Consider the following 27,897-nt stretch of genomic DNA (forward strand, 5'->3'; position numbering starts at 1 on the left):
ATATAAATAAATAAATAAAAGCTTGTCAAGATGGTATTGGTGCTTTTTTTCCAATGAGCTCTATCTGGCCGGAAGGCTATTCAGCATAATGCAAAATTAAATTATAAAAACTGGCTGAATATTTAGATGGAAGAGCCATTTGGAAGCAGTTTATTTAGACGAACCGGCAATGACCCACAACAGGGAGACATCAAGCGTGAAATTTACTAGAAATTAGCACCAGGGTCCCAGCCTCAGCATGAATAGCTTGATAGGATGCAAATCCCAGTGATATTAAGCTGCCTCACTGCTGGTGCTACAGGGTCACTCTCAGTTGGCTTTTCATGTTATACTTATTATTTTTTCCCAGGACAGGTTATAAATAACAATAAAAAAAACACATTTATTGAAAACTTTAACTGGAATGAAAATCTATCTTAAAGTCTCCAATTACTTGGATGTTGAAATACAGTGTCTTCCGGCCATAATGAACCCATGAGAGGCATCATGTATATGTATCCTGTGTGTGCGTAATGTTTACCTTCAGTTCCTAACAGATAATCTTACTCAGACCAATAAGATCTGTTCCAGCTTTGAGAGTGTAGGCACTGCGGAAACACTTAGCCACTCTGCCCCCTTGTTTGGTACGTGTGGCTGCCCTGACTTATCCACTTTGTATAACAATGAAGGCCCCAGGCAGAGTTGTGCCTGGGTGCTGAGAACATGCTTCAGAGGCTATGTGTGATCACCATTCATGCAGATGTGCTTTACCCAGAATACTAGAAAGCTATGCTCCTGCCTCTCCAGTGAAGATCCTATCAGTATTTCTGTTCCCAGTTGTATTTCTCAGGGGCTAAGAACTGACAGTGTATGCACAGCTTTTAAACTCCCTAGATTGATTTGTAGCATAAACCCTTGGGGATCCCCTCCCCTGCTACTGTTGGCTGTGATTTTACTCTATCTTTTAAATATGAAGGGATTTCAGACAATTTTATATCAGATTGTTGTCAAGTATTTCAACCTGCCTTTCAAAGTATGTGGTTTGGAGCGGCTGCAATTTAGGATGAGCCTGTTGATTGTAGAGTTTGTTGGTGTGTTTTGTTTATATGTAATGGCCTGCATTTGGGGCGTTTTGATGCTTGGATTGTGGGTTGTTTGTGTCCCAGGCCAGGTAAGATGGAGGCATTATTTTGGTCCAAATCATTCAGCTTTGATGAAGCCTGATATCCCTTTTCTATTCCCAGTCCTGAGGAGCCTAAAGATACCTGTTTGGCAGCCAGATTCAAACTAAGTCAGAAGTATACTTTCTCATATTATTTATTTATTTATTTTTAATTTATTTTGTGGTACTGGGGATGGAACCCAAGGGCCTTCTCCTCTGGGCTATACTCCCAGACCTGTGTGTGTGTGTGTGTGTGTGTGTGTGTGTGTGTGTGTGTGTGTGTGAGCGCACGCGCGTACTTAGGCATTCTACCTCTGAGCTCCAAACCCAGCCCTTTTTTATTTCCTATTTTGATACAGAGTTTCACTAAATTGCTAAAAGTCTTAATAAATTTTTGAGATTGGCCTCAAACCTGCAGTCCTCCTGTCTCAACCAAATGCTGAGATTATAGCTATGAGTCGCCATGCCTGGCTTGCCACTTATTTAACTAAGCCTCCCTTTTACTCACCTATATCTTGGATATATGAATAAGACAACGCTGTGATGATTAAATTGTGTGTGTGTGTGTGTGTGTGTGTGTGTGTGTGTGTGTGTGTGTGTGTATACCCTTGATAAACAGTAATATAGCCATGATGTTGAAAAGGAAAAACCAGAGTCCATTTCAGAAAAATGAAAATTGGAGCTGGGCGTGGTGGCGCACACTTGTAATCCCAGCATTCAGGAGGCTGAGACTGGAGGATCAAGGTTCACGGACAGCCTCAGCTACTTAGTGAGGCCCTCTGCAACTCAGTGAGACCTTGTTTCAAAATAAAGAATTAAAAAAAAAAAAAGGCAGAGAATGTAGCTCGGAGGTCAAATGCCCCTGGGGTCCATCTCCAGACCCGCAAAAAAGAAAAAAAAACAAGAAAAATGAAAATTGTACATAGACTCAAATTCAGTCCAAACTTTTTCTATGTAACATGAAATCAAGTGAGTTTTATTTTTTTATTTTTCTTATTTTATTTTACTTTCTGTGGTGTTGGGAATGGAACCCAGAGGCTTTCTACCTTTGGGGTATACTCCCAGACTTACTTTCTATTTTATTTGGAAACAGGGTCTCACTAAGTTGCTGGGAGCTTCACTAAGTAGCCAAGGCTGGGTTTGAGCCTGTACAGTCCTCCTGTCTCAGCCTTCCAAATACTGGGATTACAAATGTGTGCCACCATGCCCAGCTCAGGTGAGTTTTATTTTAATTAAATAGTAGAGTTGGGTGTAGCGGCACATGCCTCTAAACCCAGTCTGTGGAAGCTGAGGCAGGAGAATCACAAGTTTGAGCTTAAGCCCGAGCAACTTTCGCAAGACCTTGCCTCAAAATAAAAAATTAAAAAGGTTGAGGATATAACTCAGTAGAAGTATCTCCAACTTCAGTCCCATTAACCAACACACACACACACACACACACACACACACACACACATGCGCACGCGCGTGCTGAAAATTATATTTTAGGTGAAGCCTTCCCCTTTGGGAAGGTGGATCTGTTCAACATAGATAATATAGAGATAAATTTTTAGATATGTTTTTAACAAACAGAAGTTGATAGAGAGGCAGGAATCTTTGTCTTCATTTACCTATAGCTTATTTTTTCTTTCTCACGTGCAATAATTTTTTTGTGCAGTGTTCTCTTGTTTTGTTTTCACCTTTTATCTACATGTCCCATTTCATCTCTGTGCACAATACTGATTCAGAGGGCTACTTCTTTCTGTTACTTGTTCTGAAACTACACTCTTGGCAGCACAGAAAAATGTACTGCTAATTAGACAATTATTTTATTATGTAGTACTGGTTGAAATATCCACTAAAGAATTAATTTAGTTAAAATAATTTGAACTGAGCAATTATTTTCATAACCACAGAATTAGCGTAAAGTGCTTAAAGTCCTTTATTCCCTGCTCTTCATACAGCAGTTGTGTAATTAGCAGTAAATTTTTTTTTGGTCTTCGCTTTCCTCCCAAAGGAATAAATGTCTTTGCACTGATCACATATACAAGAACATATAACCATATACATCCCACGTAGTGCCTGGAGCGGCTGGGAGTTTCTGAAGCCCTCAGGACATGCCAGCTGGGGCATTGGAGAAGGGCGCTAGAGCCTTGCAGTGGTCAGCACTCACTGGTAGTTTGTGTTTAGAGCCATTTTTGCTTTGGAGAAAGTGGCAGTTTAATTTGCCAATAACTACAATGAAAGTACTTTCTATTTGGTTTGCTCCTAACTTCCTGAAAAATGCTTCTTTGCCTTGGATTTTCAGAATTGATTTATTCCAAATTGAGATCTTCTCTTTGATAAGAAAGTTTGAACTCAGTTAAACTTGGTTTTTGGAATTCAGAAAAGATTCATTGTGGCTCAGCTAAAGTGCCCATTAAACATCTGAAGTCATAAAACATAAAGCTTTATCAGTGCTTAGATTCCCAAGAGCTGAGAAATGGGAAGAAGTCCATAAAAAACTGGGAAATAAGCTGGCATAGTGGTGCATGTCTGAAATCCCAGCTATTTGGTAGACTGAGGCAGGAGGATTACAAGTTTGAAAGTGAAACTGTCTCAAAAGAAAAAAGTCAAAGAACTAGGGATATAGCTCAGTGGTAGAATGCTTGCCTAACATGTACAAAACCTTTGGTTCAATGCCCAATTTATTTCTTACAAAAGAAATTTTAAAAATGGGAAGGAAATAACTGATCCAGCTTTCCAAATACTTACCTTATTTTTATTTATGTATTTTATGTATTTTTTATTTTTTAGTCGTGGTATTAGGGATTGAACCTAGGAGATCTACTTCTGAACTATACCCCCAGTCTTATTTTATTTTATTTATTTTGTGGTGCTGGAGATGGAACCCAGAAGCTTTCTACGTTCAGATTACACTCCCAGACCTATTTTCTATTTTATTTGGAAACAGGGTCTCACTAAGTTGCTGAGAGCCTCACTAAGTTGGCTTCGAACCTGTGCAATCCTCCTGTCTCAGCCTCCCAAGCGCAGGGATTACAAGCGTGCGCCACCACGCCCAGCTTTATTTTTATTTTGAAACAGGGTCTCTCTAGGTTGATGAGAGTCTCACTACTTGCTAAGGCTGTCCTCAAACCTGTGATCCTCCTGTCTCAGCCTCCCAAATACTGGGATTATATATGTGTGCCACCACACTGGGCTAAGACTCACTTTATTTATACTTTAGTGATGTTTTTCTTAAGGCTCCTCCTGGCCTTCAAGGGATTCCAAAGCATACTCATTAGCAGTATATCTTCTATGCACATATACTTTGTTTTCTCTCATTGATATCCTATAAAATGTAACTACTAAAGAATTATTTTGGTTTTCTTCCTTGTATTTTTCCATAGCGCGTTATATACTCGTTCACGCAGCAGATACATACCGAGTACTGTGTTCTAGGCACTGGGCAGGACACTAGGGATACAAAGACAAAAGATAACAGTTTCTGAAGATAAAATTTTTGAAAAATACTTTTCCATTAGCTGCACATTTTAAGAGCTCATCTTGTGCTAAGAATCATGAGAGGAATTGAAAAGAGCGAGAATAGTGCCTTCCTTCAGAAAACTTAATGTAGTGGGAGAGATCACATATTGACATGAAAAATACTCAACGTTTGTAGAGCAAGTGTGAATTAATGTGGTGAAACCTGAGTACAGAAATTGAGGGAGGGTATGAAGTGGATATGCAGTCTGGAGGGCTTGCACACTGTGTCTTGTGAAAGACAGTGCATTTCCCTCTTGTGCTTTTGAAGACCCTCTGGAGTCTTGAGTGGGGTGCAGGTAGAGATGCCAGTTGCATTGGTCTTTGGGGGTGGCTGCACTGGACCTGAGGTGGCCAGAACCCCTAGACCTGCCTCCTCTGGCCAAGGGCAGTCTCCTAATGGAGGTACCATGTGCCACACAAATTTATTTATTTATTTATTTATTTATTTATTTATTTATTTATTTTTGGTAGTACTGGGGTTCCTGGAAGCCTGTCGACATCCAGACTACACTCCCAGACCTATTTTATACTTCTTTTCTATTTGGAAACAGGGTTTCTTAAGCCAGCGCGGCTGGCTTTGAACCTGCGCGATCCTCCTGTCTCAAGCGTGCGCCACCACACCCAGCTGCCACACAAATTTATGTGCATCCTGATGTGAGCAATGTTTGGAAGCACTGCTTTGTTGAGGATAGGTTTCACGATTTCTAATTTGTCTCATTCTCTGTAGATATGTATGATCAAGTGCTGAAGTTTGGTGCCTACATTGTGGACGGCCTTAGGGAGTGTTCCCAGCCTGTGATGGTTTACATTCCTCCCCAGGCTGAATTGCGGGGTGGCTCCTGGGTTGTGATCGACCCCACCATCAACCCCCGGCACATGGAGATGTATGCTGACCGAGAAAGCAGGTTAGTGTGCCTCCCTTTTTCCATTTACTGCCTCTAGGGACCCTGTAGCTGTTGATTTCCTCCCAGAGAACACTATAACCAAGAGAACTTCATTTGAATCTGTCCATTCCCAAAGGACTCCAAGGACAGAAAAATAGGCTTTCTAAGAAGCATGTCTGCTGGCGTGAGAGAAAAATCAGGCTGGAATCAGGCTTTCTCAGTGTATTTCCCCATCCCAGATTCTTTTTTTTTTTTTAAATGCGAATTTAATCCAAGAGCATTCTACCTCTGAACTACTTCCTCAGCCCTTTTTATTGTTTTATTTCAAAACAAGATCTTGCTGAGTTGCTGAGGGTCTCATTAAATTGCTGAAGCTGAGCTGGGTGTGGCCCAAGTTTATAATCCCAGCATTTGGGAGGCTGAGACGGGAGGATCACAGTTAGCGGCCAGCCTCAGCTATTTAGTGAGGCCCTTTGCAACTCAGTGAGACCCTATTTCAAAATAAAAAGAATAAAAAACAGGGCTGGGGGTGTAGCTCAAAGGTAGAATGCTCTTCTGAGTTCCAATCCCAGTAATGGGGGGAAAAAAAAAATCTGAAGCTGGCCATGATCCTTCATTCCTCCTGTCTCAGCCTCCCAAGTTGGAGGATTCAGGCATTTACCACCACACCTCGCTTCTCATTCCAGATTCTTTTTGTGTGTGTGTGTGCAGGGGCGGGGGGTCTGGGCATGGAACCCAGGGGCATTCTACCTCTGAGCTATACCCCCTGCCCTGTTTTTTATTCTTTATTTTGAGACAAGGTCTCACTAAATTGCGAAGGGCCTCACTAAGTAGCTGAGGCTGTCCACGAACCACGATCCTCTGGTCTCAGCCTCCCAAATGCTGGGATTACAAGCATGCGTCACCACACCTGACTCTCATTCCAGATCTTTTACCAAATACTGCTCTCTTGCAAATACCTCCAGACTCAGAGAAATTCTCCCTTCCCACTTGTTATTCAAATACATCTATTCATCATCTCTTTCCTTTTTTTTTTTTTTAATGGATGGAACCCAGGGGCGTTCTACCTCTGCGCTGCATCCCCAGCTCTGTTTTTTCATCTTTATTTTGAAACAGGGTCTCACTGAGTTGCAAAAGCCTCACTAGGTAGCTGAGGCTGGCCACGAACCCTGATCCTCCTGTCTCAGCCTCCTGAATGCTGGGGTTACAAGCATCCGCCACCACACCCAGCTTTTCATCATCTCTTTCTAAAGTGTGTGGCAGAAGAGTTTAAAAGCAAGTTGGAATACAAAAACTGAATTGTTAATCTGAAACTCCAGGGTTTTAACCCATTGACTATTGAGAAACCAGTCTTTGTACTTCTGGGATGCTTCTTGTCTACTATTGAGCTTGCTAGTCATTGAAGTGTACCATTTACCTACATTCTGTGATTTCAAGACAAAGCTTCTTTCTTCCTTTGGAGTCCAGTACTTTGCTCTGGTATTCCAAGAGGCTGAAGAGTGCAGTCTTTGCAGCACCCCAAAACTGCAAGAGAGAAACCCAGACACTTTTCCTTAACATTTTCCATTCACATTCTTACATGCAATCATTTTATTGGAGTGCCTGTTTCTCTCTTTTTCCAAAAATTTTAGCCTTCTACTACAAAAGATGCTTAGGAGACTCCAGTAGTCTTACTGTCAAGTGACTAGGCTGGTCCAGGTATGGTTGTACACTTGTAATCCCAGTACTTGGGAGGCTGAGGCAGGAGGATCACAGGTTGAAACCAGCCTCGGCAATTTAGCAAGATCCTATTTCAAAATTAAAAAAAATAAAAGAAGGCTGGGATATAGCTCAGGGGTAGAATACCTCTGAGTTCAATCCCCAGTACTACACACACACACACACACACACACACACACACACACACACACACACACACCCTGGCATTTTACATCAAGCGGTTTATTTTTTTAACTCTTAAGCTAGCCCCTGATCTAATTCTGATATCTCTCCTGATCTCGATCTCTCCTGATATCTCTCTCTCTCTCTCTTTCTCTCTCTCTCTCTCTCTCTCTCTCTCTCTCTCTCTCTCTCTCTCTCTCTCTCTCTTTCGAACTAGCCCCTGATCTCACACACACAATCACTAAGCTTATGTTCTACATCAAGGGGTTTATTATTTTAACTCTTGAGCTAGCCCCTAATCTGATTCATATTCTCTCTCTCTCTCTCTCTCTCTCTCTCTCTCTCTCTCTCTCTCTCTCTCTCTCTCTGTCTCACACACAAATATGCACACACAATCACTAGGCTGGCATTCTACATCAAGGGGTTTATTATTTTAATTCTTGAACTAGCCTCTGATCATATCAGAGAGACAATTCCTTTGCAGACTCTGGAATCAGAATGTCTGGTTTCAAGTTCAGTTCTGCCACTTGAAAGATTTAGACAAGTCTCTGAGCTTCCTATACCTTAGTTTTCTCACCTGTAAAATGGGGATCATAGCAGTGGGTTACATGTGGATGTTCACTTGGCAAAGGATTGTTGTGAGGTAAGTACTTTGAACAGTGCTATGCACCTAGTATGCATTTGCTATAATTGTTTTTTAATATTAAGGCTTTTTTAAGGTGCTTAAGGCAAAGTTTGTGGTGACAGAATATCATCAGTATTCACTAGAAGCAACCCTGACACCTTTCATTTATTTCCATAGCACTGGCAGAATGATTTATCTGCCTAGCCTTGTGTGTCTGATCCAAGTCCCACTGACAGACTCAGAGCTGGGGTAGAGGACAGTCAACCTCACTTGCACAGTCTATGTGCTAGAGATGGTTGTCCTGCCACTGTGCCTGTAGCACACCCCCTCCCCCAAAATAATGTGCTTCCAGTCACCTTCATCAGCTGTAGGTGGTGGAATCTGTATTCTGCCTTTGAAATCAAAGTCGACTGGTGTGGTAATGAGAATTATTTTAATTGCTTTTTGCCGGGCCTTTCTCATATCTCACTTAGATACTTCTCTGGTGCCTTCTTTTCTCCCTGGGGTGACTTCTGTGAACCATGGGTGGGCAAAACCATAATGAAGCTATTTCCTGCTCCACAAATTGTAACTGGTCTTATTCTGTTGTCTCCTTCCTCTAAAGTGCCTCTATTTCTGTTTTGTTTTCTTTCTCTCTAATCCAGGGGATCGGTTCTGGAACCAGAAGGGACAGTAGAAATCAAATTCCGCAAAAAGGATCTGGTAAAAACCATGCGTAGAGTGGACCCAGTCTACATCCGCTTGGCTGAGCGATTGGGTATGTCTGCTTGTCCTCCTGGCAAATCAATGAGCCATTCAGCTGATTTGTAATGAGTGCATTCATAGGCCAGGGGAGGAGGCACTGAAGCATTTGATCAAATTCATGATAATCTTTATTTACTGTCCTCTATATGGTAAGAACCCTGGTAGAATGAAATAGTGTGTGTAATAGGGAAAGTGGGCCCTAAAAAAGCAAAAGTCATTTTATTTTTCTTCTGATATTTTCTTAGACTTACAAATAGCCCATCTTTCTAGGATATTCTCATAGAGAATGATTATCTAGAAGTTGCTGTTTGGGGCAGGGTAATCAGGCAGAGAATATATGAGACTTCAGTCTCTGTTTCTGCCTTTCTCTTTGACATCGGAGTGAAACTCTTTCATGTTATAGAAAAGCTGAGTCTCTACCCTGGTGCTGTTCTAGGGTCATCCTTAGCTAGAGAAACGGAAGTCCAGATTTCACACTTTGTGTTTCCAAATAATGGCTGCAGCAGCAACAGCCCAGGGAGTGTTTGCGCTCGACTCTTCTAGCCATTTCTCTTGCTCATTTGTTTTCAGAGCTTCGGCAAGGCACTTGTGGTTTGAACAGAACAAAACTATAGGAACCCTATGTTGAATCCAGAGTCCAAATGAGTTTAAAGCACTCATTTTCCTGCCCATGTTTCCCATTGAGCCCCTTGCTCTGTCAGTAAAGATAATTGCTTGGCATTCTTTTGTTGGTTGTTTTGATTTGGTTTGGTTTTTGTCTAAAGGAACAGAAAGGTTGTCTTTAAAAGGTAGTCAAACTCAGTGAATGGAAGGAGCAAAATAGAGAAGCGCTAATTCATTTATGTTCAAAGAGTGACTTGATAACATGCCATTTGTGGATTCTATATTCTCACCATATAGGGACAGAGAAAACTGCTGAGTTCTTGCCTGTAGTGTGGAGACTGCCCGTCCATGCATTTGGAGACCTGGGCCAGGTTGCTTGCCCAGTGACTTGGTTACAGTAAACCCTGTTTGTGTCCCTGTTTTTTACTTTAGGGAATAGCCACTCGTAACCTAGCCCACTGCGGCCTGGTTCTTTTATGGGAACGGTGCATATACATCAAGAAATTGGTAAAGTTGTTTCTGAAATCTGTTGCCACCCAGGATTGTTGAGGTGTTTCTTTCTCTCTCTTTCTCTCTCTCTCTCCCCTTCTATTTCTTTTCCAAACAGGGTAATTACTTCTGACCAACCCCATACACTTTAATTAAAGTAACTGCAGCTCAAGAGCAAGTTACTTAAAACTGTACATAGAGAGCTCTGAAAGCTTCAGCCACTGATAAGCATCTCACTTAGATGGCTCATAATTGCTCCCAGCATCCAGCGATCGTTGCTGCTGTTTTTACCACTAATTCTGTACAAAGGCAGCAATGCCACAATTGCGAGACATAGCAAATTGCATAATTTCCTTCCCCTTTTTTTCTTTTCTTTTTTTTTTTCTGGTTTTCTTTCTGGCCAATTTAAAATTTGTCAAAGTCGGTCTTCTTCTGGATCACTGCCCTTTGATATTTCGCGCACTCCATTTGCCACAAACAAGCCGCAGGGCCGCAGTTCATGCTGACTCCAGCAGAAGCAGAGAGAGCTCCATTTATCTTACACTGCCTGCTGAATTCCCGCTCATTAACTGGGGGTTCACTGCCTCTTTTTAACCCCCCAGTGGCTGTTATCATCCCTTCGGAGTAACTGGGTGGTAGGAAGAGAGATCCTTCCTACATCTGTTGGTAGAACGACCGAACGGTGATGGCTGTGGGGCTGAAGCTCCCTTCTTTCCAAGTGACACTGCACCCACCTTCACTCAGCACCTTTTAAGGAAGAGGGGAGAGACTCCCAAGTGATGGTCATTTAATCACTTGTTACAAATCATCTCATTATCAATTTCCTATTTGTACTGAAGAAAATCATATTTATTTAACCTTGACCAAAATGACAATCAGGAAAGAATCCTAGTCTGCTAAATGTGAAGCAGGCTCAGGCCCACGGCAGCTTGGAAACATGAGCAGGGGATTTGGAATAGAAATAACTAGGTACCAGTCTTAGACAGTACTTGCGTGTAAATTGTTTAACTTCCTCTGTAGAATGGGGATAACACTGCCACCAGCTAATGTGAGAACCAGAAGAACATGTATTTGCTTTGACTCTACAAAACACTTCTCAAACAAGGAGCTGGGCAGCATTTTTTTCAATCAAAATCATTAGAAAAAGGCATAGGCATGTTTTATACAAAAATTCTCTGGCTTGGGCCCAAATTTAGAAATACAAATGAGACAGAAGCAGGGCCGTCTCTCGGGCACTGACAGTCTTCGGGGAGATCCTGCACACGCAGGTGTATCTATGACATAGCAGCTCAGACCAGATGCACCAGAAATACTTTGGGGTTCACACACTGGCTTTTTCTCCCCTTTCACAGTGTCTACCACCAAAGACTGCCAAAATGCTTTTTCACAAAGTGGGTGAAAAGGTTCTTATTTTCTAAATTGGGAAATTGAGGCAAAAAGCAGTGTTAAATGAGTCTTCCAAGATACAAAATAAATGCACGTAAAAGCCCAAAATAGAATCCTCATTCCCTATATTCTACTTTTCCCAAGATTGTCTCAGATTTTACCTCAGCTGAATAGTGAGCCTGATCTAAATTACACAAGGATTCTTTCCCTTTGCGGTCTAAAGCCAGATGCAATGAGAAAATCTGATTTGGGAAAAAGCCTATAGGAATGGATGTTATCTTAAATTTCTAATCTCGTCCCAAATCGGACTGTGTACTGGGGAGCATTCGCAGATCACTTAGACAAACCAGTGCACAACAATTATTTGCAAATATTGTTATGTTTCATTCTTTAAAGATAATAAGTGATGTGTGTGTGTGTGTGTGTGTGTGTGTGTGTGTGTGTGTGTGTGTATTACCAGGGATTGAACCCAGGGCATTCTACCTCTGAGCTACATCCCTAGCCCTATTTTATTCTTTATTTGGAAACAGCATCTCACTAAATTGTGGAAAGCCTCAGTAAGTTGCTGAGGCTAGTGACAAATCTACGATCCTCTTGTCTTAGCCTCCCAATTGCTGGCATTACAGGCGTGTACCACCACACTCGGTTGTGAAATTTAATTTCTGAACAGCTTTTATCTTTTCAGAATAAGTAAATGAATATATTTTTTCATTTATATTCACTTATTTATTTGTTTATGTATTTTTGGTGCTGAGGATTGAACCTAGGGCCATGACCCTTTTTTTTTTTTTTTTTTTTTTTTTTTTTTGTGTGTGTGTGTGTGTGTGTGTGTGTGTGTGTGTGGTACAGGGTGAAACTCAGGGGCTTTCTACCTCCGGGCTATACTCCCAGACATATTTTATTTTATTTGGAAACAGGGTCTCACTAAGTTGCTGAGAGCCTCACTAAGTAGCTGAGGCTGGCTTCGAACCTGTGCAATCCTCCTGTCTCAGCCTCCCAAGCGCAGGGATTACAAGCGTGCGCCACCGTGCCCAGCATGGCCATGTACATTTTAACAAATGATCTTTGGCCATTTTATGTAGCTAGTTTGAGTAGGAGATTGGTGAGTTAAGTTACTAATTTGCAGGTTTGTAATCATAACACAATAAGAAAATAATGCAGGCATTGTTATCCAATTGAGATAAAGGGATGGATAAACTCAGAAAGAAAAGTGAAGTAAGTTCAGACCCCAGAGCTTGCATTGCTAAAACAGGTCTCACCATGGATTCTCAGAACCAGGGCTTGGTAGAGTCACTGTGAGGAGGTAATGTCGCACCATTTTGGTTTCCTTGAGGAAATTAAATTCACTTCTCTGGAAATAGAGCCCCAGCCCTCCAGGGCTTGTCTGTGCCTCATCGTAGTCCCTCTCCTGCCTCACAGAGCTAGGAGCAGGGCGAGTGGCACTGCTGTGCAAGCCTGGCTTCACCAGTGCTCTGACCCCAGGTCCCTTCCTCAATCTTTACCCTCCTCTGATGTCCAAAGAGAAATGACAAATCAGTTTAGATAGAGAACTGTTGGGCTGAAGCTATTATAAGTTCCCCACTGTCCCTGTCCCTTACTACAAAGAGCACCTAGGCAAGAGTCACCGAGGAGAACTTCACTCTCAATCATGGCCCTGCTCCCAAACACCTGGGCAGCCTGCCAGGTAGCTCCTTGGCTGTGCCCACATTGAATGTGCCCCTATGGCCACATGAGCCATGGCAGCACCAGCGGAACACTGCTGCTGGCCCTCACCCTGTCATTCTAGGCCCATCCGGCATCCACCATGCCTCCTGGCCCGAGGTGCCTGGGTGCAGAAGGAGCGTGGTGGAGGCAGAGGAGAGTACATGTGTCTGTGAAAACCCCAGCAAGACCTCCCTTTGAGGCTTCTTTAGCGAGGCTGACAGGAAGGGGGCTCTTCTGGATAAAGGGGACTCAGGGACTACTGTCTGAGCTATGTAGGCTTCTCTGTGTCTTATATCTGTCTTCAAGATAGTGTAAGCTCAAAAGAACCAGTGGTGTTTGTTTAGGCAAAAGTGGTGTCCTTGCCTGGGAAGTCGAGACCAGGAAGGAATAAAGTTCAGATACATGTGCCTTGGAAGTGACCTCTCCCTGTTGTACATGGAGTGCACGCACTGGCACTGCGGCCACTGTGTCCTCGGCGGCAGAGTGGCTGATGAGAAAGGACAGGTTTTCCATCATGAAGGTAGATGGGGGTCTTACCTCCTCCCCTAAGTTGGCAGCTGCTGAAAACTCACCTCTCTTCAATTCAAAAGCTCTTTGTCTTGATGGAATTTAATGCCATGCTGAGAACATTCTCTAGGAAGGAGAGGGACTCATTTTAGTCTGATCTCTTAATCTCATTGTATTTGTAAAAACTCCTGGGTGTACCCCTCCCAGGAAACAGTGATTCCCAATTCTGTTAGGCCAGGGGACTTGGCAGGCATGTCGTTAGAGTGAACTCAAACCCAAGCTTCTCCCTGCCTGACAGCTACAGTCAGAATGTGTCCAAGACCCTCTTCCCTCCTTTGTCTCAGCTGACCCAGATCCCTCTATCCTGGCCTGTCAGATTTAAGGAGAGCAAACTAGAGAAGAAGAATAATAAGGACCACAGAGGCATAACCCTACCAGAATTGAGCAAATTCTATGCTCTCCCCTGAGTTCTCTATCTGGATATTTTTATGTGAGGGCATAGGGGGAGGGCTGAAGGGGAAGTAATGAATTCTTTTTTTCCTATTTGGAAATCTCTGGGTTTGCCGTAATGACTTTTTAAATATGAACAGCAAAGCACTAACACTATTGCAAGGAACTTTAGAGTTAAATGTTCCTTGAGAAGATTGCTGTTAAAATCAATATGCAAATGCAGTTGTATTTAGATAGGTTTGGCCCCCTTTGAAGAAAAGCAGATATATGAAAATGGGGTTTAAAATAAACCAGATACATTGGGAGAAATTATTCCCATTACAAAAGGATTATTTGCTTTACCAAAGGATTCACTGCAGGGTTCCTTCTAAATAGCTCCCTTAAGGCATTTAAAACAGGATCTGATTTACGCAGTTTTTCAAGAATGCTTTTGTATAAAGAAAGGCACACCTGTTATGGATGTAGAAATAGTTTTGCAGGATTTTTTTTCAGTCTATCTTACTATCTTTGTGGGGAAATTTCTTTCAATATGGAAAATATGATTACATAGATCTTTTAAACAGCTACTTATGTTTGTACTTTTGAATCTTAATAAGATTCCAATCTTTCTTATGCTGGTTCTTCAGTTGCAAGGTTGAAGCATGGGTGTAGGTTTTAATATCTGAGATATTCAGAAGCTTTGCAGGAAGGATGGTCTAGTTCTTATCTCTAGCATCATAAGTATTTAACCAATCAAAGCAAATTGCTTTTTTAAGGGAAGAAAGAAAAGCCCATAGAAGTTAAAATTGAGTTTAAATTTATATAGGCTTCTTAGTATAACTTAAAGAAAAGTTAAGAATGTTTTTAAAAATACTTTAATATTGCATTCCTATATAAAACCTTTTCTCTGCCAAATTAGGATTGCTGTTACATAAATGAGAAACTGTGCTTAGAAAAGGAAAGGCAAGGTCACCTATGCCTTTGGCTGAACCAGCCTGGTTTTTATTTTAAATGTTGAAGGACTCGCCTTTCTCAAATCCTACTCCCTAGGAGATGCAGTCTCCACCTATAAAGGGTGGAAGGTAGGGCCAGCCCCCTCTCCTCCTTCAGAGTCAGGGCTGATATTAAAAAAAAAAAAAAAAAACTCCCAGTACTTGGGAAGCTGAGGGAGGAGGATCTCACAGTAGTTGTAGCCAGCCTCAGCTACTTAGGTCCTCCGCAACTTAGTGAGACCTTGTTTCAAAATAAAGAATAAAAAATAGGGCTGAAAGTATAGCTGGAAATAGAATGCCCCTGGGTTCAATTTCCAGTACCAAAAAACAAACAAAACACTTCCAGTTGTAGGAATCAGCTGCTCCTGCAGGTGTGCTTCTCCAGTTTTGAGCTGTGAAATGTAGCTCTGAACTGTGTCTGGGACACTTGTGGGTCAGTGTAAGCTTTTTTGTGAAGGAGCTTGGGCTCTTAAACCAGACTACCTAGCCCCATGTCCCAGCTCCACAATTCCTGGTTTTATGGCCTTGAGCAAGTTACTTAATTTTTTTGTGCCTCCGTTTTTTGTTGTTGTTTTGTTTTTTGGGGTTTTTTTTGGGTCTGGGGATGGAACCCAGGGGCATTCGACCTCCGAGCTACACCCCCTGCCCTATTTTTTATTCTTTATTTTGAAACCGGGTCTCACTGAGTTGCAGAGGGCCTCACTAAGTAGCTGAGGCTGTCTGCGAACCGTGATCCTCCGGTCTCAGCCTCCTGAATGCTGGGATTACACGCGTGTGCCACTATGTTGGCTTGTCTCTGCTTCTTATATAAGGATTAAATATGCTGAGAAGTACTTAACTACTGGCACATGTTATATCTCAATAATGTTAGCTCTCCATATTTTATCAGACTAGTGATGTATCTTCTGCATTTAACTCTTTTTTTTTTTTTTGGTGGCACTGGGGGTGGAACCCAGAGGCTTTCTACCTCCGGGCTATACTCCCAGACCTATTTTATATTTTATTTGGAAACAGGGTCTCACTAAGTTGCTGAGAGCCTCACTAAGTAGCTGAGGCTGGCTTCGAACCTGTGTGATCCTCCTGTCTCAGCCTCCCAAGTGCGGGGATTACAAGCGTGCATCACCACGCCCGGCTTGCATTTAACTCTTTACATTAAAAAATTGTAATTAAGCCGGGCATGATGGTGCACGCTTGTAATCCCAGTACTTGGGAGGCTGAGACAGGAGGATCGCTGTTGGCGAACAGCCTCAGCTACTTAGTGAGGCCCTTTGCAACCAGTGAGACACTGTTCTAAAATAAAGAATAAAAAATAGGGCTGGGAAGGGGGTATAATTTAAAAATATTTTAAAAAATTTTTAGCCGGGCGTGGTGGCACACGCTTGTAATCCCTGCGCTTGGGAGGCTGAGACAGGAAGATCACACAGGTTCGAAGCCAGCCTCTGCTGCCTTAAGAGACCCTGTTTCCAAATAAAAATATAAAATAGGTCTGGGAGTGTAGCCTGGAGGCAGAAGGCCCCTGGGTTCCATCCCCAATACCACCCAAAAAAAAAATTTTTTTAATTAGCTAGGTGTGGTGGCCTATAATTGTAATCCTAGTACTTGGGAGGCTGAGACAGGAGGATCACAGGTTTGAGGCCAGCCTCAGCTACTTAGTGAGGCCCTCTACAATTTAGTTAGACCCTGCTTCAAATTAAAGAATAAAAAATAGGGCTAGGGGCTGGGAGATGTAACTCGGAGGTAGAATAACACTGGGTTCAATCCCCAGTGCCACAGAAAAAGAAATTAAATATAGCCAGGTGTGGTGGCACATCCTTGTAATCCTAGTACTTGAAAGGCTAAGACAGGAGAATCACAGGTTTGCGGCCAGCCTCAGCTACTTAGTGAGGCCCTCTGAAACTTAGCGAGACCCTGTCTCAAAATAAAGAAAAAATAGGGCTGGGGATATAGCTCAGAGGTAGAATGCCCCTGTGTTCAATCCCCAGTACTGAGAAAAGAAAATATTTTATTATAAGGTTATATTTTTAGGATTTCGTGAGGACTGTTTATTTTGGGTAGGAAGGGATGAGGGCAGCCGCCTTTCTTCTCCCGTTCCAGCCTTTGCCTAAGGTAGGATTCTAGAAAAGAATGACTTTTCTCCCTGTAGCATATTCTTAAACACACTCACACACGCATACACACCGACTTGCTTTCCTAAAAAACCCCGAGGCCCTGCAATCTGGCTAGAAAAGAAAGAAAACCATTCCAAGATATTTAATTGTACAGGGAGCTTACAGGATTGATCGAGAGCTTAGCTTTTTACAATAGTCCAGTGAATAAGAAATGCTCCTGACAAACGATCAATGATAGGATAATCACTCTTTATCCCCTCCTCATTCTTACCTTCTTTCTTTCAGGAGAACAGGGTTCAGAAGTCAAAAATCTTTATAGACGCCGCTTTTAAATTAAGCAGAAAATAGACATTGACATATTTGTTAATCTCCCCTAAATCATTACCAGGGCTGGCTGCTTTGCTGTACAAGGAGAGAGGGGCCCGCAGTGTGTGGCACAAGGGTCTAGCTAGTGGAAGAGCAGCCTTTTATTCTTAGAAAATAATATTTCAAAGCCATTTTTCCCCTAAAACAAAGGACACGAGTCCTTGGCTTTCTTATGTGCATTTTAAGCACATACATTCTCTGTTTTTGTCTTTGCTGTGATGCCCTTTTGAGGTGGGTCTTAGGCTGTGATAAAGGGATCAAACGAGGCAGCCTTTGGGGAATGCTCTGTGGTCCTCCTAGTTTCAGGAGGACCAGAGCACTATAGATGTTTGTTTTGTTATTCTTTCAAAGTTCTAGAATAGGGTGTTTTGTGCCACCATGCCAGGCCTTACAGTAGTTTGATTGGGTGGGCAAGATCTTTCTTAGCCCAGGAGCAGTCTCCTGTATCCCTCCAACTTGATAATGCCAGAGCCTTGTTTCCAGAAGTCTCTCTTGCTTTGCCCAGAACTCCTGCCTCCTCTACACTCCGTGTTAAGCCTTGCTCTTAATTCCTTGCTAACAGAAGGAACCAACTCTCCAGTTGATCTCACTTTTGTAGCTAATGCCAGGATGTCTGCTTGTCACCTTCATTACCATCTAATGAGGAAGAAGACAGGCTTTGAAGATAGCCAGACCTGAGTATAGATCCTGGCTTTGCTATTGAAGACTCACTTTACATTCCAGAGCGTCTCTGTTCTTGTTTGTAAAATAGATATCCTGCCCGTAAGGTTGGGTTGTTATCAGAATCACAGATAATGTATGTGAGCCAAGTTGGAAAGTGCCCAGTAATGTCAAGACGTCTGGCTTGGCAGACGCTGGTCTGAATTGTGGAATGACTTAGGAGCTATATTATCCTGAAAGATTCGAATGCAGTCGCTGCTACACAGCCAACGCTCAGGAAATGGTGTGTTAGGAATGGTCCAAGTATACGTACATGTGCATTCAAGCTCAGTGTTGGTTGTTTACATGAAGGGAAAAAGTTAGAAGGATCTGGAACTCCCTGCTTCGCCGAGTCGTGGTCCTGCCATCTGGTGGCCCCAGCAAGGCTATGATTTTACCTGCTGTTGTGTTCTCAGTCTCAGTAACAGGAGATACTACCCTTAAATCTTAGCCCTGTCTAGAGAATTGTGTCTGACCTACAGAGTGGGTGGGAATTATTGGAGACATTGTCCTGGTTTTGTTATGGGATGGGTCTGAGATGGGACTTCAGATTTGTCAGCCAGAAGTCTGCCACCCCCACTTAGTCTTTTCTGAAATGAAAGGGGTATGGCTACCAAAGCGTTGGACTTCTGCCCCAAGTGAGCAAGAAGAGGCAGTGGTCATAAGCTCCGGGGACTGCACTGCTGCAGCCCAGTCCTAGCTGTCGCTTTGCGCTCTGTGACCGAGCGGAGTCATTTAAAGTCTCAGTGCCTCAGTTTCTTCACCTTTTAAGATGAGGGCAGTAAGAATGCCAACCTCACAGAGCTGTTGTGAAGATGAAATGTCAGCAGAGTTAAAGCACCTAGAACATCACCAGTGCCCTATCAGTGTCATCTTTGATTGCTCATTATGTGTATTGGATAGCCAGGAAAAAAACCTCTTTTTCCAGCCTGGCTAATTATATGTGTGGGGAGAGGATACTAGGGTTTGAATTCAAGAACATCTTACCTCCATGCTACACCCAGCCCTATTTTATTATTATTATTTTAATTTTGAAACAGGGTCTCCCTAAATTATCACATGCTGGCTTCAAACCTTTGATCCTCCTGTCTCAGCTTTTGGAGTACTGGGATTACAGGCATGCATCACCACACCTGGCTTGGTTAATTTTTAAAAAACTTTTTGTTTGATATAATTTCACAGAAAAGTTACAAGAATAATATAAAGAACTTCAAGTGTCTTTTCTCAAATTCACCTATTGTTAACGTCTTATCCCGTTCACTTTACCATTTGTGCATGCTAATGACTGTGTCTGCAGTTAGTCACTTGCTCACTACACACACATGTGTTTTCTTTACCCCTAGAGAATAATCTGTAGACATCATGTTCCTTTATCCTTAAAATTAGTGTGAAGCCAGTGTGGTGGCATGCACCTGTAATCCTAGCACTGGGGAAGCAAAGACAGGAGCATCACAGGTTAAAGGGATAGCCTCAGCAAGTAGTGAGACTCTTCATCAACTGGGTCTAGTGAGATCCAGTTGTTGTTGTTGTTGTTGTTGTTGTTGTTGTTGTTGTTGTTGTTAATGGGGATGGAACCCAGGGCCATTTGACCTCCAAGCTACTCCCAGCCCTATTTTTAATTCTTTATTTTGAAACTGGGTCTCACTGAGTTCCAAAGGGCCTCACTAAGTAGCTGAGGCTTTCCATGAACTGCAATACTCCTGTCTCAGCCTCCCGAATGCTGGGATTACAAGCGTGCACCACCATGCTCAGCTGAGACCCAGTTTTAAAATTAAAAAAAAAAAAATAGGGCTGGGGATTTAGCTCTGAGGTAGAATGCCCCTGGGTTCAATCCCCAGCACCACACACACACACACACACACACACACACACACACACACACACACACACAGAGCAAGGAACTATAAACAGTGATATAGTACTACTGTCTAGTCCATGATTCCTATTAAAATTTCACCAGCTGTCCCAATGACGTCCTTGTCCTTGGTACCTCCCCCCCCCCCCCTTGGGCTTGAGATATAACCCAAAACCACATACCACAATTCATTATCACAAATTATTATTCTCCTTTAATCTAGATAGTTCTTCAGCCTTCCTTTGTCTTTCACAATCTCAATGTTTTTAGCGTGTGGGCCACTTTTGTAGCATGTTCTATTTCTCACAGTTAGATTAAGATTCTGTATTTGTGGCAGGGATTTTTCAGAAGTGCTCTTCTTTCCTTCTAAGCACATTACATCCAGAGGCCCATGATGTCTTCTGTCCTATAATTGGTGATGATAACCTAAATTATTTAAGGCCTGTTCACTGGGTTAACCCAGAGTTACCATTTTCCTTTTTGCAATTAATGAGTGATTTGTAAGGAGATTCTTTGAGACTTTGTGGATAGTCTGTTCCTCATCAGACTTCCACCAACTAGTTGCAGATTCCATTGATAATTGGCATAATCATTTGTTAAGATGGTTAGACAGTGTTTTTTTGTGAGTGTGTGTGTGTGTGTGTGTGTGTGTGTGTGTGTGTGCGCGCGTGCGCAGGTCGGTCTAGGGATGGAACCCAAGGGCATTCTACCTCTGAGCTACACCCCCTGCCCTATTTTTTATTCTTTATTTTGAAACAGGGTCTCACTAAGTTGTGGGAGGCCTCACCAAGTAGCTGAGGCTGTCTGTGAACTGCAATCCTCCTGTCTCAGCCTCCCGAATGCTGGGATTACAAGTGTGCACCACCACGCCCGGCTCCAGTGGCTTATTTTTTATTTTTATTTTTTTATTTTTTTGGTGGTACTGGGGGTGGAACTCAGAGGCTTTCTACCTCCAGGCTATGTTCCCAGACCTATTTTATATTTTTTTATTTGGAAACAGAGTCTAAGTTGCTGAGAGCCTCACTAAGTAGCTGAGGCTGGCTTTGAACCTGTACAATCCTCCTGTCTCAGCCTCCCAAGCATGGGGATTACAAGCGTGCGCCACTACGCCCGCCATTCCAGTGGTTATTTTTTAATTTTATCATTTCTTATAAGTTTTCATTGTTAGTCTTCTAGAAGGGAGAGTATTCCTCTTTTCTGCCCCCATTCAATTATTTCTATCAAGGTGGACCAATACCAAGGTAGATTCTTATTTTATTCCATAGATATTCTGTTAAGTGTCATTATTTACTTGGGTGCTTACACTGTCTCAGATTCAACCTGTGGGAAGACGTTCAAACCAGGCCTGTATCCTTCTAACATGTCCAAACCAAGAGCTTCTGTCACAGCACGCTCTAGGCTTAGCACACATTTTCGTTGCCGCTGTCCTGGAATCAGCTACTTCTCCAAGGAGTCTTGGCTCCTTTCAGTGGTGAAGGAGAAGCATTAGCTTCCCTATCAAGGGCACTCTAACTCAGAAGACACCCACCACCCCCCTTGCCTCAGCTCTTCAGGCAGAACCACTCTAGAATGAATGGGCCGTGGTGTCGCCTGTGCTGTGGGAACCAGTGGTCACACTGTTTTTCTGTGTTGGAAGGATGACTGCTGAGATGTCAGGCCCAAAGCAGCAGGTCAGCAATGCCCTCTGTGTAAGATCCCAAGAAACGATAGTGTTCAGCACCCTCTTCACAGTTTTAAAATAGTGATGATCTAAAAAAAAAAAAGAAAGAAAGAAATGAGCCAAGCATGGTGGTGTATGCTTGTAATACCAGAACTTCGAAGGCTGAGACAAAAAGATTGTAGGTTCGAAGCCAGCATCAGCAGCTTGGTGAGGCTCTCAGCAGCTTAGTGAGACCCTGTTTCAAAATAAAGAATAAAAAATAGGGCTGGGGATGTAGCTCAGAGATAAAATGCCCCTGGGTTCAATCCCTAGTGCTGCAAAAAAGAAGAAGAAGAATGAAAGAAGAAGTGGAATTGGGCATCCAAAAACCTCCTAAAAATGAAACTAGGTCCCGCAGTTACATCCCTGTTTTGTTAACATGTTTTCATGTATAATACTTACGACTCACTCAGCACCCGAGGCTGTTTCTGGCACATGATTCATAGTGGCATAAAGAAAAAGGCCTGTCCCCAGGCAGCCAGACTTGAAGCAGACCGTTCTCTTCTGCGTCCCATCCCCTGTGCTCATGTAATTGTCAGCTGTGGTGACAAAGCACATCAGGTTGTCCTAACACCAGGGGTTGTCACCTATTGCTCCCTCAGCTAGACTTACTCCTCCTTACTAGGTAGGCAGGTAAATTTTCAGTATTGATTGCAGATCCCATTCTGAAACTAATTAGAAAGAAAAGTCCAACATAACAACACCTCTACTAGGACACTATTGATCAGGGGCTGTGGGGTCCTTCTTAAGTGAGAGTACTGTGTGTTTATATGCTCAGTAATCCAAATAGGATTTGTGGACTGCCTTTCTGTATTTCCTCTTCTCTTTTAGCCCAAGAACTAGAATGTCTCTGCCCCTCTGATCAGGGTTGGCTCTGCCAGTGGCAGTTCAGGTGGGAGGCCAGGGCTAATCCACTGAGCTGACACAAGACACATGGGCCCAGCTCTAATTAGAAGCTGTAGAATACTTTGGCTTGCAACTTTAGGAGTTATTCAGGGGCTTACCAGTTTGGCAAATGACTGCCATGGACATGGGAAAACTAGGACTCCTGGAATTTACTCTGTGCACAGGGGAAGCTCTCCCACCACCTACCACATCCCATGCTTGAGATAGTCCAGCTGTTCCAACGCTGGCCAGCAGGGATGGGCATGGTGTCCACATGCCAGCCCCTGGCCTCTGGTGGGAAAGAAGCACCTGGCAGTGAGTCAGCAAGTGAGGGAGGTGCGGGCCTCAGGTGTTTTGCACCTGCTTGGAGAGAGGCCTGGGGACCAGCCATCCTGCCATTGCTGCTTTTACACTTGTGACCTGCGCAGGGGAAAGAGGTCATGTGGGCTGCCTGGCAGGGCAAGGCAGGACTGCTGGTGAATATAGTGGAGAGCCCGGCGCAGAGGAAGCAGGTGGGTGGCACTGAGCTTGCCAGGACTGGCTGCCTCTGTGCAGAGATTCCTGGTCACCACCGAGTGTGACGGGCAGGCTGATCTAATTCCAGGCACCCCAGAGCTGAGCCCAGCTGAGCGGAAGGAGCTGGAGAACAAGCTGAAGGAGCGGGAGGAATTCCTAATTCCCATTTACCATCAGGTAGCCGTGCAGTTTGCTGACTTGCACGACACACCAGGCCGGATGCAGGAGAAGGGTGTTATTAATGTAAGTACAATGGTTGCAACTTCTTTCGACTTGGCAGAGACCCACGAGTGAGTGTGCCCCACACACAGGCCCACAGACAGGGAGCTGGTAGGGCCTGATTAAAATAGCTTGTGCAGATCAAATCATTTCTGACCCTTTTTTAGACTTTTCTTTTTGTATGTTCATTATTATCCTAAAACAATGTATGGTTTAGGTTTCTATGCACTCCTCAGGAAGCAAGCCCCATTTGCTGATGGGAAAGTGAGTCACTGATGTCACCTTGATTGGTGACAGCTGTCCAGGAACTTCCCAGGCTGTGGACCATTATAGTATCATGGTTCCAGCAACCAATTCACCTTTGATCTGCAGGCAAGGTGTTTGAGCAGTTTGCTCGGTCAGTTCTTCCCTCTCTGGTTGCCAGTTGTGTGTGGCTGGCTCAGTGCTGGGGCCAGCAAGGCACGAGGGCCACACTTCTGCACTGTGGACACCTGCAAGTGCAGGGGCCTCTCGGACAATTCTGGAGTCTGCGAAGCTTGCCTGGAGAGTGGGTATCATTGCGGGGTTCCCTCCAGATGAGTGCTGAGGTGCATTAGGGAGGGGTGGGTGGCTAAGCTTATTCTTACCTGCGTGTAGGATGTCCTGGATTGGAAAACATCCCGTACCTTCTTTTACTGGCGGCTGAGGCGTCTCTTACTGGAAGAGCAAATCAAGAAGAAAATCCACAACGCCAACCCTGAACTGACCGACGGCCAGATCCAGGCCATGTTGAGGCGCTGGTTTGTGGAGGTGGAAGGAACGGTAAAGGTAGGTGGGTGCCATGGGAGAACCGTCGTGTCGTGTTCCTCACCCACCTGGGAGTCACGGGCCATCTAGGCCTCTCCAGGCCTCCAGGGCAGGAGTGGAGGGGCTCTGGAGTCCTGGGCCTCCAGCACACCCCAGCAGCATCCCATGTGTAGCTCCTGCAGCCATTCAACAAACCTTTATGCAGCTTACAACATACCCTGCACTGGGCTCTGGGGACTTGTCAGTAAGAGAGACAGGCATTGTTTCTACCTACCCAGAGCTCATCTGAGAGGGACAGATGAGTTAAGAGTTCCTGCCCTAAACACAGCAAACAGCATAGCAAGAGAGCAGAGAGCGGCACCGACCTTGGCGAAGGAGGAGAGTCAGGAAGACTCCTGGACAAAGTGATGTCTCAGCAGAGACTTGCAAACAAAGTAGGAATGAACCAGAGGAGAGGTTGGATAGGGGCAATGGGGGCAGGCATGATAGCAAAAGCAGTATGGATCCAAGGAACTACAGATATTTTGGGATGGCCCTGAGGTCAGGTGCCAGGTAAGAACACTGGGGGAGGGGGACGCTTGCAAGGCCCTGTAAGCTCTGGAGGAGTTTGTTTTGAGGTCTGTGTGAAGCCACTGAGATATTTTAAGTGGCAGAGTTACATGTTCTGATTTCTATTTTAGAAACACCACTCAGGGAGCTGTGATGGAAATGGATGGAAATGGAGGGGATAGAAGCAGGAAGCCTAATAGGACGTGATTGTAGTGTAGGCAGGAGATGCCGTGAGTACAGCTAAAGATCTGATTTCAAGTCAGAGCTAGAAGGAGATACCCAGCATGCATGCAGGGAACTATGAGCCTGGCTTTTTCGATGATCTCATGAAGAGTACTCGGGCCTCAGGGCTGGGAATCGGCAGGGCTGAGGCCAGGGTAATGGAGCAAAGACACCTGCATCTGGCTCCGAAATAGTGGGCTGCATATGGGGTACAGAGGATGGGAATAAAAGGCTGCCCCCCTCTATTTCTACTTTTTACTAAGGAAAATTAGGGGCTGGGAATGTAGCTCAATGGTAGAATACTTGCCTAGTATACATAAGGTCCTGCACTGCAAAAAAGAAAGAAATTAGTAGCTAATAGCATATGGATTAAGTCATATGTTACATATATATTACATATACATTTTATCAGAACATATTGGTAGTACTGCTCAAATGTATTTGTCTTTCTGATAGCTGTATGACCACAGTGTTTGGTAACTGCCTGGTTAGAGTATTGATGGAGGGCCAGCTGGCTGGTGGGGGCTTGTAGGGTCCTGGCCTATGAAGAGGGGCACTCCAGCCCCTTCCTTGGAAGTGCTGGGTGAGGCCCTCAGCAAGGAGCTCCAGGATTCGCAGTCAGTTTTCAAGCCAGTGAAGAGGGGTGCTTCCGAGATTCACCTGTGTGTTAAGTCTGCCATTTCTTTACGACTGAAAAGCTTCTTTGGATAAATATTTCAGATGTGCAGCAGGGGAGCACAGCCTGATCTGACATTTGGTTCAGGTTAAGGTCAGTCTTTGGCATCATAATTGAGTGAGACAATTTTGTCAGTGGCTACTGGCAGCTTCTAGTAGAAGTTGGCATTGAAAGTCACGCAAGTGTAAAATAAGAGGTTGTTCTCCAGTTAAGAGTGGCCAGCTAGGTAAATGGAGTGTGTGTGTGTGGCCAGGAGAGGCCTGCACCGCTTCCTACCACATTAGTCACTAATGGACGTGTACAGCCTGGGTAGGCACAAGGATGAGGAGAAGAAATAGCTTCCTGCCAAGCATGGAGTGAGTGGATAGGCCCCTCCCTTACTTCTTAGCATCCTGCTCCCCAGGGACGGTGTGTCTGAAAAAATAGGTCCTCACCATCTATTATCAGTGGAGAAAACAGTCAACTGTATGCACACAGGCTGCTGGCTGGAGCTCAAGTGCAAGAGGTGAGGAGGGGCTGCAGAGCACTGGGAGCCAGCTACACGCAAGAATTGAAACTGTTTCCTTTGCCCCTGTGTACAAAATACTGCAGCCTCCAGAGGGCTACCTCCCAGGGGACAGCTAGGAGAAGAAGTGTAGAGGTGATCCTATGAAGTCGGAGCCTGTGGCTTTGAAACCTCCGTCTGTGTTCTGCAGGCTCAGCAGGACCTAGTTGAGTGTGGGTGGTGATAAAATCTGCAGCGCCCTTGAGAGAAGAAAGTGTTGAAGTGTTCAGAAGCCATCCGGCTGCCTCTGAAGGGCCTGCGTAGGATACTTGGTGGTTCTTCAAACAGTGAGATTTTATATGCTGTGCCTCTCAAGTGCAGAGACCAGCTGAGTCTAGACCCTCCCTTTGCACCAGGAAGTGACCTTCTAACCCTTATTGTGGTGACTGGTAGGAAAGACGTGTAGTGATAGGCATCTCTTAGCCATGCTGTGTGTTCTTTTCCACTAGAGAATTTGTTTTCTTAATCCTGAAAAAAAGAGATTCTGAGACAGAAGATTGAAGACATTGTGATGTTCTGTAACTGAGCAATGTAATTCTTTTGTTTCTCTTAGAAGTATCTGTTACCATGAGTTATGAGATTCTGTTTGAATCCACCGGGACAGTCCTATTGTAGGAAAGTGTAGTGAGGATGGTTCATAGTTTCACTGCAGAGAGAAGCCAACTGTCCCTATAACTCCCTGCAAACAGGAACAAGAACTTTGATTTAAATTGGGTATTAAAGCCAGGCGTGGTGGCGCACGCTTGTAATCCTCGCATTTGGGAGGCGGAGACAGGAGGATCGCGCAGGTTCAAAGCCAGCCTCGCTGGCTTAAGAGACCCTGTTTCCAAATAAAAATATTAAAAAATAGGTGTTTGGGAATGTAGCCCGGAGGTAGAAGGGTTTCCAGGAACCCAGGTACCACCAAAAAATAAAATAAAATAAAAATAAGTTGGGTATTAAGAACCTGGCACATGTTTGTTCATGGGTGTGTTTTCTGTCTTGGTTCTTAGTTTCATTTAAGAAAAGTGATTTTCAGACAGGCTGATTAGTCTCCCTTCAACCCCAGTAGTAGAAATTGAGATTACACCTGTGAGAAGAATGTAGGTTTTGAAAATCTCACAAACTTTGGAGAATCCATCTTTGGCGTTTACTGGCTGGCATGGGTATGTTATTTGACCATTTCCTCATGTGTAAATGGGGGTGATGTTTATGATAGCACCAGGTTCAGTGACAGGGTAAGTAAAGGGAGCAAGGTGACCTCAGCACATTTGAAGTTCAAAAATCACAACAGAGCCAGGCATGGTGGCGTACACTTACATTCCCAGTACTTGGGAGGCTGAGACAGGAGGATCATAGGTTCAAAACCAGCCTCAGCAACTTAGTTAGGCTCTCAAGAATTTAGTTAGACCTTGTTTCAAAATAAAGAATAAGCAGGGCATGGTTGTCCACACTTGTTGTAATGCCAGTACTTGGGAGGCTGAGATGGAAGGATCACAGGTTCATGGCCAGCCTCAGCTATTTAGTGAGGCACTCCACAACTTAGTGAGGTCCTGTTTCAAAATAAAGAATAAAAAATGAGCTGGAGGTATACCTCAGAGGTAGAATGCCCCTAGGTTCAATCCCCAGCATCACTAATCATCATCATCATCATTGTCATCATCAAGCTGGGGTGTCGCTTGGCAGTAGCATGCCTCTGTGTTCAATCCCCAGTACCAAAAAAATCGCAACAGGCAGAGTTGAAGGTGTGGCCTCGCGGTGCTGGGCAGGCTGGCTCTTGGCAGTGCAGAGGCTCAGCAGGCGTTCTCTGCTTTGGCTCGCCTGGACATCCCCACAGCCCAGGGGCCACCCACTCACTCTTGCTTGGAATTCTTAATGAAATGAGTGCTCAGGGGCGGCCCTGGG

At 44.0% G+C, this 27,897-nt stretch overlaps 1 protein-coding gene across 2 annotated transcripts in view; it reads left to right on the forward strand.

The window, feature by feature from the left end:
* ACACA (acetyl-CoA carboxylase alpha) overlaps positions 1-27,897 on the forward strand; it is a gene marked incomplete at both ends in the record, with an annotated part of 343,744 nt that overhangs the window by 308,556 nt on the left and 7,291 nt on the right. Inside the window, 4 exons of one of the 2 annotated variants that reach the window (XM_080712598.1) lie at positions 5,373-5,550; positions 8,680-8,828; positions 23,106-23,260; positions 23,873-24,043. In XM_080712598.1, coding sequence (XP_080568724.1) covers positions 5,373-5,550; positions 8,680-8,828; positions 23,106-23,260; positions 23,873-24,043 — 653 coding nt within the window. The remainder of the gene's footprint in view (positions 1-5,372; positions 5,551-8,679; positions 8,829-23,105; positions 23,261-23,872; positions 24,044-27,897) is intronic. The other variant, XM_080712599.1, reaches the window with a different exon arrangement.

This window comes from Muscardinus avellanarius, assembly GCF_963383645.1.
Source record: "Muscardinus avellanarius genome assembly, chromosome: 16".
Taxonomy (NCBI): domain Eukaryota; kingdom Metazoa; phylum Chordata; class Mammalia; order Rodentia; family Gliridae; genus Muscardinus; species Muscardinus avellanarius.